Source organism: Echinops telfairi, unplaced genomic scaffold, assembly GCF_000313985.2.
Source record: "Echinops telfairi isolate 266 unplaced genomic scaffold, ASM31398v2 ScPeMD7_25;HRSCAF=90, whole genome shotgun sequence".
NCBI classification, from domain to species: domain Eukaryota; kingdom Metazoa; phylum Chordata; class Mammalia; order Afrosoricida; family Tenrecidae; genus Echinops; species Echinops telfairi.
Window position 1 is genome coordinate 33,169,851 of NW_022103922.1, and position 16,132 is coordinate 33,185,982.

Genomic DNA, 16,132 nt, shown 5'->3' on the forward strand with positions numbered 1-16,132 from the left:
ATGGCAAAATAATAATAATTTATGAATTATGAAGGGTTTATAAGGAAGGGGGAACAGGGAGGGAGGGGGGAAATGAGCTGATATCAGGGCTCAAGTAGAAAGTAGATGTTTTGAGAATGATGATGGCAGCAAATGTACAAATGTGCTTGACACAATTGATGTGTGTATGGATTGTGATGAGAATTGTACGAGCCCCCAATAAAATGATTTTTTTTAAAAGAAAATATTCTCAAATTATGTGGCGATATTTGCACAAATCTTCCTAATATGATTTAACCATTAAATTGTATGATATATGAGAGAGAAAAGGAGATGCTCCCCATCATCAGTCAAAAATGCAAATTAAAACCACATAAGACACGACTTTACACCCACTAGGATGATTATGATAAAAAAGATGTCAGCTACTAATAAGTGTTGACAGAGGGTGGAAAGATTAGCGCCCTCATCTGCTGGTGGTGGGAATATAAACCGATGCAGCCACTTTGGAAAATAGCCTGGCGGTTTCTCAAAATGTTCAACATGATGTTACTATGTAGTCCAGCCATTTCACTTTTGGGTATGTGCCCAATGGAATCGATAACTTATACCTACGCAATCCTCACAACTGAACCAGTAGGTAGCATCGTGGTAAACAGAGAAAAGAGTGAAGTTGCCAAGGATTTTGTCTTGCTTTGATCCATGATCAACGCTTATGGAAGCAGCATCAAGAGATGAAACGGAAAAAATGCCCCACACTCCTTATTCACCTGACCTCACTCCATCCTATTTCTTTTTGTTTCTGCGAATGGAGAGGGACATGAGAAGACAGCAATTTGATGCCATAGCAGAGGTGAAGGAAAAAACGAAGAGGTGCTGTCAGCCATGCAAATAGATGAGTTTGAAAAATGTTTCCAAGAATGGAATCCCAGATTTGACAAATGTATTAAGTGTGATAGAAAGTACTTTGAAGGTGATAAGGTTGTTTTGTAAAAAAAAATCTAAATACATAGTTTTAGGGGGAAATTCCGCTTGTTTGGTGGGGGGGGGCACCTGCCCAATAGGTTCTACAAAACCAGGTGGAAGGCACAATTTGTCCCACATGCTCGAGCTTGCTCACCCTGGCGCTTAAAGAAAAAAAAAACAAGTAAGGGGAAAGAGGTCATGCTACTGAAATCTTGGTTGGATGAGTAAATGAATTTCAGTGTATTGTTAACCTTATCAGATCTTATCAGTGGTTCTTTGCAACCCAGTCTCTGGCCCTATCACTTCTTTCTTAAGAAATCTCCTGAGATCTACTCTAAGTATTCTTTTTCATAGCTTAGACTGCTAACAGTATAGTGCACCATGTATTGCCTATGTTCATTTCACCTGGTAGCTAAGGTCAAACATGCAAGTGTCACATAGGAAACTCAGAGCTAAATATCAAGGATAACTTGTATGGCATTTCTCTTTGCTCTTACAATGCCAGAGTGAATTATGAATCATTGCAACTCATTATACCAATGACCACATAAAACTGTCCATGCTCAGTTTTCAATATACAAATTCTATTTCTAACCCACCATCAGTTGCATGTATATCCTACCCTAAACCGTCCACACTCTCATGTCACTGTGCTTAGGACCAAGGGTATATTTTTGCAAGAGGGCTAGCTATTATTGCTTAGGCTATGTCAAAGGCCAAGGAGCAAACAGATGCTAACTAACTCAAGCAGCATTTGAGCCAGGGCTCCATCAGCATGGCCATCTGGGGCTAACCAACTGAGCTATAGACAACCAGCAATAGACAAGTACACAGTACATACGGAAAGAGGAACATAATAATGAATATATGCTTGTAAAAATTCCGAGACCCCTTGGATTCCTTCCTACTGCATTATTCTCTACATATCTGTTCCCTGGCCATCAGGATCCTTTCTCTCTGTGTGGGGACAGAGGGTAGATTAGGATCCGAGTATTATAGGAAACAAACTTAGAAGATTTGCTTTTCCCAAAGTCGCACAGCAAATTCCCTGACTCCAGCTTAAGTCTACATCCTTTCAGGTACTCTCTGACTACCCCCAGCTGTGCCTTTGCCATCCTTGGGGCAATTTGCTAAGAAAGCTCAACAGTTACTTTCTGCTCAGTCTAGGAATACGCCCAGGCTGCCAGTGCCCTACCTCCACTCAGGCCTACTGAGAGCAGGCCTCCATGGCCCTTCCCCCATGTCTTCCAGGACTTTGCCAGTGAAGGCCTTCGCACACTCATGGTGGCCTACCGAGAGATAGACTCTGGAGACTTCAAGGAATGGAGCAGAAAGCATAGTGAAGCCTGCCTGTCTTTAGAGCACCGAGATGACAAGCTAGCAAGTGTCTATGAAGAAATCGAACAAGACTTGCTGGTTAGTGTACCGCCAGGAAGAGACCGGGGTGGAGGTGGCAGCCAACAGACTCAGCAAGAGCCCTGAGAGTAACGGGGCCGAGGCAGGGGAGGCAGGGGAGATGGATTTGGCAGGAGAGCAGAGACTGGATGCATGCCAGCTGATTCCAGATATTTTGGAGTTCCAAAATCAATAAACAGTGAAAAATGCACTGGAAGTAATTTTTTGTATCTTTTTGGCAATAATTTTTATCTCAAAGCTGTTCACCAGAAACTAAATAATCGGAGAGAAATTAGGATCTGCATCATGAACATATTAGATAACAAAAATGTTGACACATTAATTCAACATATATGTTAAGGGTCTTATGTGTACCAGAGATTATTCTAAACCCTGGGAACCAAGTAGCAGTGGAAAAACACACCCAAAATCCTTACCCTTATAGAATTTGTATTCTGGCGGGGGTGGGGGTGGGGGTGAGTGTTGGGGGAGTTACTCCTTGGGCTGCTAGCCTTGCAGTTCCACAAATGACCAGCCGCTCCATGGGAGAAAGACAGGGCTTGCTACTCCCATAAAGAGTTACAATCCTGGGAACGTAGCGGGAGTTCTATCCTGTCCTAAACGGTAGCTGTGAGCAGCATCCCCTGAATGGTGGTGAGTTTATTTGTTTTGTCTTTTATAGCATGTGAGAGTGCTGCGGAGAAAGATGAAGTGAAATCAGGACTGGGGAGAGAGAGGGTGTGTAGCAGGTGAAGGCAGAGGCTGAGTTGCTAATTTAAATAGGCTGGTTAGGCTTCCCTCTGCAGGAGACATCTGAGAAGGACTCGGACAGGCAAGAAACCTGCCAAGCAGGTTTCTGGGTCATTCGCTTTCCAGACAAAAGGAAGCATACTGACAAATGGCCCGAGATAGGGACCTATCGAAGCTGCTAGTAGAAGAGCAAGTCAGCCAGTACGGCTGGAAGAGTGAACGAGATAGAATAATAGGCGACGAGCCAGAGGGCATCCTCATAGTGCACTGTACAGATTTAAGCTGAGATAGGAAACCATTAAAGCAGAGAAGTAGTACGATGGCTTTTAAAATAATCACTCTGCCTATGTTAAGATTATACCAGCTGCGAGGGAAGGCCCAGGAAGACCAAAGAGAAGCTCATTACAATCGTACAGGTGAGCGATGGTGATGAGTTGGCCCAGAGCCAGTGTAGCTCTGTAGTGGAAGTGGAGAGGAATGGTTAGAGCCTGTGTATTTTCAAAGGTAGACCCAACATCGTTTGCTTGGATTTGATTCCAAGGTATGATAGAAAGAGACGTTAAGGATGGCCCCAGTGTCTTCTGACCAAACTGGCTATGCTGTAAAAAGAGAAATTAGGGACACCAAGTGGGACCTTTTTGGTGATCCCAAAGGTCACACACCTCCGGTATTCAGCGTGTGGTATCTCCCTAGCCTCTTCTTCAAGATGCCCCACAGATGCTTTGTCTGTCAGTTCCTCCATCTCTCGAGCTGGTGCCCATTCCTGCGGTTGGCACCATTGGTGTACTACAGTGAGAAAATACGGGATTGGACCCAGATGATTTTACTTCACTAGGAGAAGGCCTTGACAATATGGCAGCACCCCAGTGGCTATAAACAAATGAAACACCCCCAAGGTTGAAGGAACAGCTTGAGTGGGAAACAGATCCCCTGTCTGGTGCCCACTCCTCTCGGAGACCCAAGCCAGGAAGTGTGCTGTGAAGCACGGGGGTGTTGAAGTAAAAGGTATGTGAGCAACAGAGTCATACAGTTACAAAGTAGACATGTCTTCATGCATGACTTGAACAAGTCCCTTTCTGCTCTGTGGTCCTCATAGTCTGTGTTTCTAAATTTGATTTCATTGTATGGTTGAAAAGCTGTGTGTGTTGAGGGGTAGATTGGGCTGAGTTCTAGATAGTCTACATCATTGGGGTCCTTATCACAGAACAGATACAGCTTATCAAAGAGGATGCTGGGGCCAGTTCAGTTGCTGGGTAACACTAAATGCTGTGACTCTCTCCCTTATCTCACCTTCCTGCTGTCTTTGTTCGAAGCTGTTAGGGGCCACAGCCATAGAAGACAAACTGCAGAACAGAGTACCTGAAACAATCAACACCTTGAACAAAGCCAAAATTAAAGTGTGGGTTTTAACCGGAGACAAGGAAGGTAAAGAGAAACGCCAAGCCTGATTGATCCTCTTCCCTGTGTGCTACAGTCAGGCCTCAACAAATTCTTCATAACGCAAGTCAACAAGTCCTGGCAAGGCACCGTCACTCTCAGACTTGCACACACTTGGCTGAGCATATACTTTATGCCAGATACTGTGTGGGGCATTGTGGACACAGAGGAAAATCCATCCGTCATCTAATAACTCACAAGCTAATCACTTCAGAGTTGTCTCTGATGATACCCAGAGATTCATTCCCGCATCCTGCCAATTCTAAGAAGCCTTTTGACTAGGCTGCCACCTCAGTTCCGCATCGGCCTCCTCTCGGTGGTACGTCCTTAAGAACTTCTGAAGTCATCGCTCTCTTGCCTTTAGTGACTTCAGCGCACACACAACCATCAGGTCCACCTTCCTGAAAGAGGCTTCCTCTTCCACTCGGTGGTCTACAGTGACTCCATGCCGTAGAGGGCAGAGCCCCCTGTCCGGCCTGCAACCCCTGGATCATCTCCTGCTGCGGACACATCCTTATTTCCATCTTGACGTGGCCATTATCTTCAGGGTGTCCTGCTAGAGGGCCTCTGTCCATGTTGTTGCTCCACTGGAAATGCTTGCTTCTTGCTCCTACACAAATCTTGCTCATTCTTTGACGCCATCTTTCATGAGGCTTCTGGGACCGTCGGTCTTTCCTCTGAATTCCAGTACCATTTTAAGCCAGGATTTAGGACTTTTTGGGGGGGGTGTTGGGGGGTGTCTTAACATGAGCTCATTTCAAACTAAATTTCTTGATAGAAAAGAAGGATGACCTCCCCCCCGATACTTGTCTCGGTCCCCCAAAAAATCTAGCCTAGGAGCAGGCTCAGCACCGTTAAGGAAATGCATCCTGAGTGCCTAGCCAAGTTAACATAGACTGGAATGGCTTTCAAAAATAGGTGAAGGCTCTTTGGAAAACGCTTAACCGGAATGATCCTAATTATTGATAAATAACTTGCAAATAAGTCTAGACCAGGTAGACAGTCGTCTACCAAAGCTTAAATATTGCCTCTGATGATTTGTGAAAATTACACTGTAATCGTATCCATGGAAAATGGCCGTGGCAGGCCACTATTAGAACCTATGAACCAAAAAGTGTGAAGACCATGTCCCCATCTGTAATCCCAGTCAAACTGAGACCTATGTACTTCTTTCCCGACAGAGACGGCTGTGAACATTGCCTACTCCTGCAACATATTTGATGAAAAAATGGATGGGGTGTTCATCGTGGAGGGCATAGAGCGCCAGACTCTGAGGAAAGAACTCAGGTAGACTTGGGACGCTGCCATCGCCAACCACTGGCTCCAAGATTTCTCACCCACCTCTTCGTTCAATACGACCTCCACTCTGCCCGACAGAACAAAGAGGTCGGAGAGAAGAAAGCAAGAAACTTAAAAGATTGTAGATAAATTTGTAAAGAAGCATTAGCTCGAAAGAGGCGCGAGTGTGGGGTAGGGAGATGATCGGGGCCCAAAGAAGCAGCAGGGTCAGGAGGCAGTCAGGTGTGATCTCCTGGCTGCTGCTTGACCGAGGCTCGGCACCCACCCTGCCTACTACCAGTCTGGGATACATTGTCTTCCCTAAGCGCTGGGGCTTCCAGTCAGACGCTGATCAACTACTCTTGACTTTTAGGTCAGCAAGATCCCAGATTAACCCTGCGTCTCTGCTGAAAACAGATCTGGGAAACATTTCTTCTACCCAAAAGCCCTTCAAACTCCCTGAGGAGAAGCCCAAAGGAAGCTATGGCTTGATCATCAATGGGCACACGATGGTGGGCAATAGAGCACTGTAACCCTGTTTCCTTCTTACAAGGAACCAGTCTTCTTACATCCACCCACCTGCAGGGGCATTCTACAAGCCCTTCCCTATTCCAAGAGTCACCCTACTCACCCTCCTGTCAGGTGTCCTTGGCCAACAACCCCCTTTCCTTGGGTTTCTGTATGTAGACAGCCGTGCATGAGAAAGAGAGAAAAGGAAGGCGTTTCCCCTTTATGAATCAAGTCACCCCTTCATCTGTGGTGCCCTCACATTTGGGGTAGGGCAATGAGCAGAACCAGGTCCTCCAAGAAGTCACCGGCCTTCACAGCCAGTCAACGGATTTGACTCCTGACCAAATCCCACTGGAAGCTGAGTCACCTGGGTCGTGGCCTCCCCGGGATGGGGTGGGGTGTGTGTGTGGACAGTCCCACGTGCAGCCTATAAAGGGCAGGAGAGTAGGGGGGAGGGGCATGTAAATGTGGTGGGTGCAGGGGCCCCTAAGTGCGGGGCAAACTGAGTGGGTGTGTCTTGTTGCCGCAGGCATGCGCGCTGGAAGAGAACCTGGAGCTGGAGCTGCTGCGGACTGCGTGCTTGTGCAAGGCGGTGGTCTGCTGCCGGATGACGCCCCTGCAAAAGGCCCAGGTGGTAAACCTGGTGAAGAAATACAAGAAGGGGGTGACCCTGGCCATCGGGGATGGGGCCAATGATGTCAGCATGATCAAAGGCATGTGTGAGGCGGGGTGGGGTGGGGAAGGAGCTGTTCCTTCATCCATGGGCACAGTGGGAGGGGTGGGCACGCTCCTGCATCACAGCCGTTGGATACACGGATGTGGTTTGGCAGCAGCATCCAGGTTCCCTGTCGCTGTGCTCAGGCCTTATTTTCACATGCACACGTCATCCCACGGGCTGGCCCCCATGCTCAGATTCATGCCCCGGCCCTCACAGATCTACCAGCTCCCACCAGAGCCCGTGCACCCACTGACACAACAGTAGGCTGGACAGCTGCCATGCCATCTTCCTCAGATGGCCCCAAAGTTGGCAGAAAATACCCCTGGGCAGGACTCCCGGGCGGTTCCCTTTCTGAAGGCTGGAGGCCTGAGCAGCAAGCCAGGGAATGATCCGTAAGGCCCAGAGCGGGGAGCCTCTCCTGCAAAGGCAGTGTTCCCAGGGCTTGCCCTGGTGCCCGCGGCTGGAAGGGAGCCGCATGTGCTGATACCTTCAGACCCATCAAGGGTAAAGGCTAGCCTTGGCCGTTCTCCCTGCAGTGGATGTGGGGAGCCTCTAGGAACTCGTGGGTCTGTGAGAGATGGGCACAGTCGGGAGGTCCCCTCGTTCAGCTTCTCCTCCCGCAGGAAGCACTGGCTGCTATCCCAGCCTCCGCGTCAATGCTAGAAGCGTTTCTTGTTCTCTTCCACAGTTTCTAGAACTTCACTGGGTTTGAGAATCAGCCCACCAGACAGTTCCGTAGATATGATACAAGAAGATCAATGAATGTGGCCTACACTATAAAAAACTAATGAGAACTTTTTATTTCCCATCAAATGTGATCCTTGCTTGGGCGGGGGTGGGGGGGTGGGGGTGGTAGGGCACCACAGGCCTCCTGTAGCACGCATTTTTCACCAACCAAGAACTATGCATGTCATGTACTCCTCCCGGCAGCTGTGCTTCAGGCCCCTTAGATAAACCCAGGTAATTAAATAGTTTGTTAGACTAACATCCATCCTGCATCTTTAATTAAGTCATTTGAATGGCTTCCAGACGGGCAAGGAAAGTCGTAGCTCAGCATCTGGGCAGTGGGGAAGAGGCCAAGACAAGCCCGGGTGGCCTGTAGCCCTGGTGCCACCTGGCATGCTCGAGTGGCAGCATCTAAAACAAAGTGCCAATGCGGGAGTTATTGTGTGACTTGTAGGAGAGGGAGGCCTGGTGGCATTGTCAGCTAAGCTAGGCACGGAGTTGGTGGTTCAAACCCACCAGCTGCTGCACAGGAGACACTTGAGGCTCTCTGCTCCCAGAAACATTGACAGCCCTGGAAGCCCTGTACAGAGTCACTGTGAGTCAGAATCGACCCAGTCTGGGCAGTGGCTTTCTTCAGTGGAGGGCCAATCCACTAAGGAGAAAAGACCCCACGGAGTAAGTGCTATTTCACGTGGGGCCTACCAGGATTTTCCAACTGTCAGCAAAGAGCTTGGGGGACCGGATCCCAGCCTTCTCTGGACACTCTCCAGGCTGGGAGCCCAACAATCAAGCTCTGTGGCTGAGAAGCTTCTGGGGTTCCATTGCAGCCGCCCACGTTGGGGTCGGCATCAGCGGCCAGGAAGGGGTGCAGGCCATGATCAACAGCGACTTCAGCTTCTGCCAGTTCCACTTCCTCGAGCGCCTGCTCTTTGTCCACGGTCGCTGGTCCTATAACCGCATGTGCAAGTTCCTCAGCTACTTCTTTTACAAGAACTTTGCTTTCACCCTGGTGCACATCTGGTATGCCTTCTACAATGGCTTCTCTGCACAGGTAGGAGGCCAGGTGACAATCCCCCCTCTGTGCAATTGGGTCTTGCTCTCGTCACCCCTACCCACCCACCACTGCCATTTCTGCCAATACAGACCTTTGACTCCTTGGGATCAATGTAGGTGGTGCTGCCATCCATCCATTAAGTTCCTGAGATGCTCCTCCCATCTCCCAACCGGGCATTATCTAAACTTAGGGGAGGAAATTCCTGGATCTGGGAGTTTTCTTAGCATCCAAAGTAGTCTTCGTGGGATGGGCTAAGCCTCAAGGAACATCAGGGCCATCCCCATCTTTAACCATGCTTGGGAACCCAACTCCATTTCTCCTTTTCCTGCTCCCCAATTGCTCCCCCCCCAACTCCCCTCCCCCCCCCAAACACCCACCTCGCTGGAATAACTTAATTCCACATTTGAATGTAAGAGGTGTCCGTTCTCCTATGACAAGAGTTTCAGGAGCCTCACATGGATTCCCAAAAGAAGCAACCTTAGGAATGATGATCTTGGGATCCTACTAGCCTTGTCACCACAGGTTCCAGAGAAAATAGGTCCGTCAGGAGACCTTAGGAAGACATCTGTAGGCCTCACAGGTTGAAAAAGGAGCTCTGGTGGTTAGCGAGTTCAGCCTTGAACTGCTATCTTGAAGGTCAAATGCCCAGGTTCCGCAGGGGAAAGATGGGGCTTTCTCCACCCACAAGGATGTTTACAGTCTTGGAACCCCACAGGGGAAGTTCTATAGGATCAAGGAGTCAGAATGAACTCAATGGCAATGAGGGAGCTTTGGAAGTTACTCTGGCTTAATGGAAATGTGTGTGGCTACTGACCTCTTGTGGCTAGTAAGGAAAGGGGGCCCAAGTTTCCAGGATGAAGCACCCAGCTGGGGAAGGGTCATTAAGTCTATTCTTGCCAATAATAGGGGTATCCAGTGCTATAGAAACCACTGTAAGTCAGAGGGAAAAAATAAAAAAATGGCCCAGAGGCTTACACGCCTGGGAGTGAAGATTACAGCCTGCAGGCCCTAGCAGGCACTCGAGGTCTTTTCTATGTAGAGAAGGTCAAGGCAGGTAGGGTTCTTGTGGCCTTGCCCCAGCCTGGGACCCAAGGCCAATCAAGGTTCCAGACAGAGGAAGACTCAAGACTAAGGGGCAACCTTCTGAGTCAGGTTTCTGAAATCAAAATGTTAGTATGGTGTGGTGGTGGGAGGATGGGGCTGTTTTGAGTCTGGGAGGTGAAACTGGAGCTTGAAGAAGGAGTCTGAGAAATCTCTTTGGTGCCCTTCTAGGCAGTTTATGATAACTGGTTCATCACCTTCTACAACCTGTTCTACACTGCCCTTCCTGTCCTGGCCCTGAGTCTGTTTGATCAGGTAAGACCAGTGGAAAGCCTGACTGCAGAAGTCCCTGGACTCTTGAGAAGTATTCCCCCACATGAGGAGTTTAACAAGAGCGAGCAAATATCCCAGTTTGGGGGTTTTGTTTTTGTTTTTCGTGTCCATTTTATCCTTGTAGAGAATCACATGGAAATTGTGCTACATGGTAAATTGAGGAGCCCTGGTGGCATACTGGTTATGCATCAGGCTGCAGTCCGAAAGGTCAGCAGTTCAAACCACTGGCTGCTCCTTGGGAGAAAGACAGGGCTATTTATTCCCATAAACAGTCTTGGAAACTCACAGGGGTGACTCTACCCTGTAGAACTATAGGATCACGATGAGTCAGCATCAACATAGAAATAAATATACGGAGGGCTTCAAAAGACGAGTGGACACTGCAATTCAGAGATAATGGGACTTCTTGAAGCCTCTTCACAAATTGTTAAGTCAGTGCAATGAAGCCTAGGGAGAGAGGTCATGAAGGCCAAGCATGGGTGTGCAGCCTGATGCTGTGAGCCAGCTTGGTGACACCCTCTGTCCCTGCATGTCCACCATCCTGTCTCACCTTATCCCTCGTCCACCCCTACCACCCGCTCTGAGCACATGGGCTAGAAAAAGAGCATCCAGAGAGCAGTTAAATAGCGAAGAGAGAATGTCGAAGGATAAGGGTTCCCGTTCTCCACCATGGTAGTGATTCTGAAGAAAATTCTCTAGGAAGGAACTGTCAACCGCAGAGCACCAGGAGGGATGGGTTACATCATTCAGTATTTCTCTGGAGCCTCAGTGGTCTCTATCTAGAAATCTACACAGCTCTGAGAAGCCCTGGCGGCGCTGTGGGTCACACGGTGGGCTGCTGACTTCAAGGGCAGATTCAAACTCATCAGTGGCTCCTTGGGGAGAAAGATACAGCTGCCTGCTTCCATAAAGATCTAGGGTCTCAGAAACCCTGCAGAAGGTCACTGTGAGTCAGCATCAGCTCACTGACAGGGATCTGGGGGGGGATCATCACTGAAGCCAACATCCAAACATTGCCATCAGAAATTTCAGATGTAAGAGGAGAAAGTGATCCACTGTGACCCACACAGAGAGTCCTCGCACTTGGTTTTACCAACAGCTGTGGGAGTGGAAGGGAACTCTCAGAACGTGGATTATTTCCATGGACTCTCTGGTCTCTGTTGACTTCCCCACCTCCGTCCCACTGCACTCCTGAAGGGCTTTTGATATAAAGAACATTCAAGTAAAGGAAACCTAAACCTGGAATCTCATGCCTTCCACCTCCCCAACCCCAATCCTCCCTTCCAGTCACCCCAAACCTAACTCCGTCCTTCTAACGTAACTCCTCAATCCTGACTCCACCTCCTTCCCACTGCCCCACTGTCTCTCACCTACCTAGGTCCTTGCCTGAAGAAGAGGATTTCAGATAGGGTCGAGAGTCACTGCTCTGTTCTCTGGTTTTCCTCCTCATGAGACCCCAAGGGAGCCAGCCACAAACCAGCCAGGACTCAGTGAGGGAAAAAGCCTCTCTGCTGGGGATGAGACCTTCTATGGAAAAACCCTGATCCTTCCTCCTTGCCTGTGGTACTTCTAGGACGTGAGTGAAACATGGAGCCTATATTTCCCAGAGCTGTATGAGCCAGGCCAGACCAACCTCTACTTCAACAGGACGACATTTGTGAACTGTTTATTGCACGGGATCTACACCTCCTTGGTGCTGTTCTTTGTCCCCATGTTGACCACTTACCACGCAGTGCGCGATGACGGGAAAGCAATCGCCGACTACCAGTCCTTCTCCATCACGGTGCAGACCTCCTTGATCTTTGTGGTCACCATGCAGGTGTGACTAGTGCGGTGAGAGTAAGGGGACTGGGTGGGGATCCTGGCTGGAACAAAGGGAAGGAGGGAAGCGGGGTGTGAAGGGAGCATCCTCCATTTGGAAGAAGAGAAGGGAGATGACTACTGGGTCTCAGGACACAGAACACTGGATATAAGCAGATGCCTTTTAGGTTGCCCTGAAGACAGCCTACTGGACAAGCATAAGCCACCTCTTCACCTGGGGTAGCCTGACCTTCTACTTCTGCGTCATCTTCTTCCTGTATAGTGATAACCTGTGCCTGATGTTCCCCAACACCTTCCAGTTCCTAGGTAAGGCCCTGCCCCATACAGGGATGGGATGGCAGAGAAGTTTTAACTCGGTGTGTCTGTTGACTGTTTATTGTACAGATATTCCCATGTAGGTTCTGTGGATAAAGATATGAGGAAGACATGACCTCTGCATTAAAAGGGCTTACAAAAAATCTAGAGGAAATATTTTTCCTTGTTAGTATTTTCAAGTTATCTTCAGATCTCTTACCAAATTTGATCTTTACAGCAGCACGTGATAGGGGGCAGACAAGAACTAGTAGCACCATTCTAGAAACCAGAGACAGATTTTTTTTAAAAATTCAGTGACACAACTGTAGGTTTCCTGACTCCCGGGCCAATGTCCTTCACGCTGTGGCACCTTGTCAATTGTCTCCCATACGAATCCCCCTTTCCCCTCTCTGCTCTGCTGAAGATGACATGCTGAGGAAGTCGAGGTACAGATGTAGCAGACCCCCCTCTTGCCAGTCCATGAACTCATTTTCCTCTGTCCAGTCCTGGTGATGTAGTGGGTTACATATTGGGCTGCTAATGGAGAGATCAGCAGTTTGAAACCAGCAGCCACTCCAAGGGAGGAAAAGGAGGCTTTCTGTTCCCATAAAGATTTTCCGCCTCACAGACTCTAAGTGGCAGTTTCAGCTCTGCCGGATCGATGGAGATGAGTCAGAATCAGCTCAGTGCCAGTGAGAGTTTTGTTGTTGGTGGTTGATTTTCGGTGTTTGCTTTTGGGTTTGTTTGCTTGTTTGTTTCTTTAAGTCCTCCCTCTTATTTTTTGTGTCTAGGGCAATGCCCTAGGGTTCTCCCATAACCTCCCCCACTCACCTGCCCTGTCTTTAGGGTGACTTTATACTGATAGTGACTCTGGCTTCAGAAAGGACCCAATGGGCAATTGGGGGCATTTATTTTATGTCTCCGGAGACGAGACAATCTCCCAATCAATCATTCTCTCCTGTGGACCAGAATGGTATTGCTGTACCAACAGTCATTCCCTGCCCCACCAACATCAGCCTCCCACCTACCCCCACCCCACCCCATCACCCCACTCTGCGGGGGGCCTTTCCCTTTCTGCCTGGTTGTTTGCAGGAGTGGCCAGGCACACCCTAAGGCAGCCGCAAGCGTGGCTCAGCATTGTCCTCACCGTCACCCTCTGTATGGTGCCCGTGATCACGTACCAATTTCTCAGACCCCTGTTCTGGCCTCTCAAAGTGGACAAGGTGAGAGGAACCTGGGACCCACCCAGCCGTAACCTACGCCCGCCCCTCTTTGTCTTTGCCTCTGTGTATGAACACTCTGCCCCCGCCCCCTGCTCTGGCTGCAGGCGGTATCCAGAATCCGGGAATGCATGAGGCAGCGTCCCACGCCATTGGCAGCCCCGGCCAGAAGGAAGCACGTGAAGCCTCGACGCTCCGCCTACGCTTTCTCCCACAAGCAGGGCTTTGGGGCTCTCATCACTTCCGGCAGGACCCTGAAGTCCAAGTCATCCAGGAAAAGCATCCAGAGCCAGAAAAAAAGGAAGGGCGCCAGAGAACCCCCAAAGGAGCCCGTCATCGGGTTCGTGCCCTTGGTGCATGCAATGTAGTCAGGAGGGCGTGGAGGCCCAGAAGAAGCAGGCCGATGCTTCTCTCTACAGGGGTTCAGCCTCTGGGCCCCTGGAGGAAAGAAGAGAAAAGGTAAAGAGAGAGCCGGCAGAGGTCCGCCAGTGTTTGAGCATTTCAAGAAAAAGCTGCCTCCTGCCTCCCTTCCACCAAGCCTTCCCAGTTTTAATCCAGATAAGCACATGTGGAAGTTGAGGATGGAAAGGGATCAGGCGGGCAAGGACAAAGACCCTCAGAATCCTAGTTGGACCTGATTGCCCATCTCCAGGCAATCACAGACTTTCCCAGGGCCCCCACCCTTATGTACTCCCACCCAAGCCCCCTTCTCAGATCTCTCAGGGCATTCGGGGTGAGTCTGACACCGGCCCTGAGGAACAACAGGGGAAGGCCACAATGAATTGTTCTTAAGAAGCTGAAGGAGAATTTCTGGAGTTTAAATAAAAATGGAGGTAATTCCTGCCTGAACAGGACAGCTCAGGGTTTTGCTTCCTTCCCTTCTTTTGGGCCCCCAAACTGTCATCTATCCAAGACTCAGAACAGGAGGGGAAGACGACAAGGGATTAAGAAAAAATCTTTATTAAGGGATGTAAGTCATAATTCGGGAACATTTCTATTCACCCCTAAAATGATTTTGACAAAAGAATGAGGTGTACTTGGGAAGTTGTTTCTGGAGGAATAAATTACTTCTTTTGGAGTGGGGCAATTCATCGGGTCTGTTGGAACCCCAGTGACATTCACGGCACTGAACAATATCATTGACCCACTGACCCTCTCTCACCCATCCGAAGGAGAGGCCTCTGACCAGACCCGGATTTCCCTCTGAGAGCCCTTGCTCTCCTTGGCCAGCTCCATCTCACCTGCCTCCTCTCTCCTGCTAACAACCTCTTGTCCTTGGTTTGCTCACCTTTGTAACTAGATTGCTCTGTCCTCTGAGCACACCGTACATTGGCTCCTCAAGCTCAGCCCTGGGTTCTCTGCTCATCTTTCTTGCTGCATTTCCCCAGCTAACTCCATCCACGTTCATGGCTGCATTCAGCAACAGAAAGGAAATTCCCAACTTTATCTCTAGCCTTAATCTTTTGATCAAGGTCCAGATTCATATATTAAAGGGAGTTTGAGTCCCATCATAGGAGTTGAAGCTCAGGGAGCTCAAACTCAGTCCATCCAACTTGTCTCCAAATCTCTCCCCAGACACCACCACTATCATCCTAGTCACCCAAGACAGAATGACAGGAGCCATCCTATATGCTTCACTCTAGCCTAATATTCAGTCAGCCGTTAAGTTGTGTAAATTCAGCATCCTTAGTCTCTCTTGCTTTCCGTTCCTTCCATTATTGCTGCTGTTGCTACATCATTTTCATTGCCTCTCACTTGTACTACTTCTCTTCCATCTCACCTCTTTCTAAAATAGCACGAAGACTGCTTCCAAAGTAATCTTTCTGAAAGGCAACGTTTGCTGTCAGGACCAAGCTTAGCATCCTTCAGAGGCTTCCCAAGCCTTCCAGACCAAGTTAAAAGTCAAACGTTATATTAACTGGGCCCTGTCTAGTGTTATCCTTTACTCTTCCCCCATCTGAATTCACTTCAGTAATAGTATTTTTGATCTACATGTCCTCAAACATGCTCTTCTCATTCCAAAATGCTTCTCTTTACCTCCTCCTTTATCTAACCAACTCCTAGCCATCCTTCAAAACTCAAAGTAGTTGGAACTATATCGGATGATGGTTGCAAAACAAGGTGAATGTCAATTATTAAAATATTAAACACTATTAAATGCCAATCAATTATGCTTTAAAATGCTTAGCAATATGGGTATTTCACTTCAATTTTTAAAAATTGACTCATATCAGGTTTAACTTCTCCAGGAAACCTTCTGAATTTCCCAGTGTGATATGATGTGGACACCTGTCTTTTTTGCTCAGTGACACCCCTGTTCATACACCCCTGCCAGTGACATGATCACAGGACATCGCGCTCAGAGGTTGATTTGTCTATCACAGTCTTAATGTCTGTTGGATGACTGAACAAACGAGAGTGTTGAAATCCATTGCTCTGTCGATATTACTTGTTTCCCGCAGTAGTAGAATCAACACCCACTAGCTCAAACCAGGAGTCTGGAAGTCTTTCAGATGCCTCTCTGCTGTTACTTAATCAAGGGGTGGGGAACATTTTTTTTCTGCCAAGGGCCATTTTGGATATTCAAAACGTCATTTGTGGCCCATACAA

General features: G+C 48.5%; 1 protein-coding gene across 1 annotated transcript in view; it reads left to right on the top strand.

Moving 5' to 3' along the window:
• LOC101646724 (phospholipid-transporting ATPase FetA-like) overlaps nt 1-14,503 on the top strand; it is a 79,725-nt gene extending 65,222 nt beyond the window's left edge. Inside the window, exons 18-28 of the mRNA XM_045289265.1 lie at nt 2,197-2,361; nt 4,404-4,515; nt 5,709-5,814; nt 6,179-6,317; nt 6,845-7,028; nt 8,587-8,810; nt 10,086-10,169; nt 11,761-12,006; nt 12,176-12,314; nt 13,395-13,525; nt 13,630-14,503. Coding sequence (XP_045145200.1) covers nt 2,197-2,361; nt 4,404-4,515; nt 5,709-5,814; nt 6,179-6,317; nt 6,845-7,028; nt 8,587-8,810; nt 10,086-10,169; nt 11,761-12,006; nt 12,176-12,314; nt 13,395-13,525; nt 13,630-13,890 — 1,791 coding nt within the window. The 3' untranslated portion in view covers nt 13,891-14,503. The remainder of the gene's footprint in view (nt 1-2,196; nt 2,362-4,403; nt 4,516-5,708; nt 5,815-6,178; nt 6,318-6,844; nt 7,029-8,586; nt 8,811-10,085; nt 10,170-11,760; nt 12,007-12,175; nt 12,315-13,394; nt 13,526-13,629) is intronic.
• Nucleotides 14,504-16,132: the final 1,629 nt, after the last annotated feature.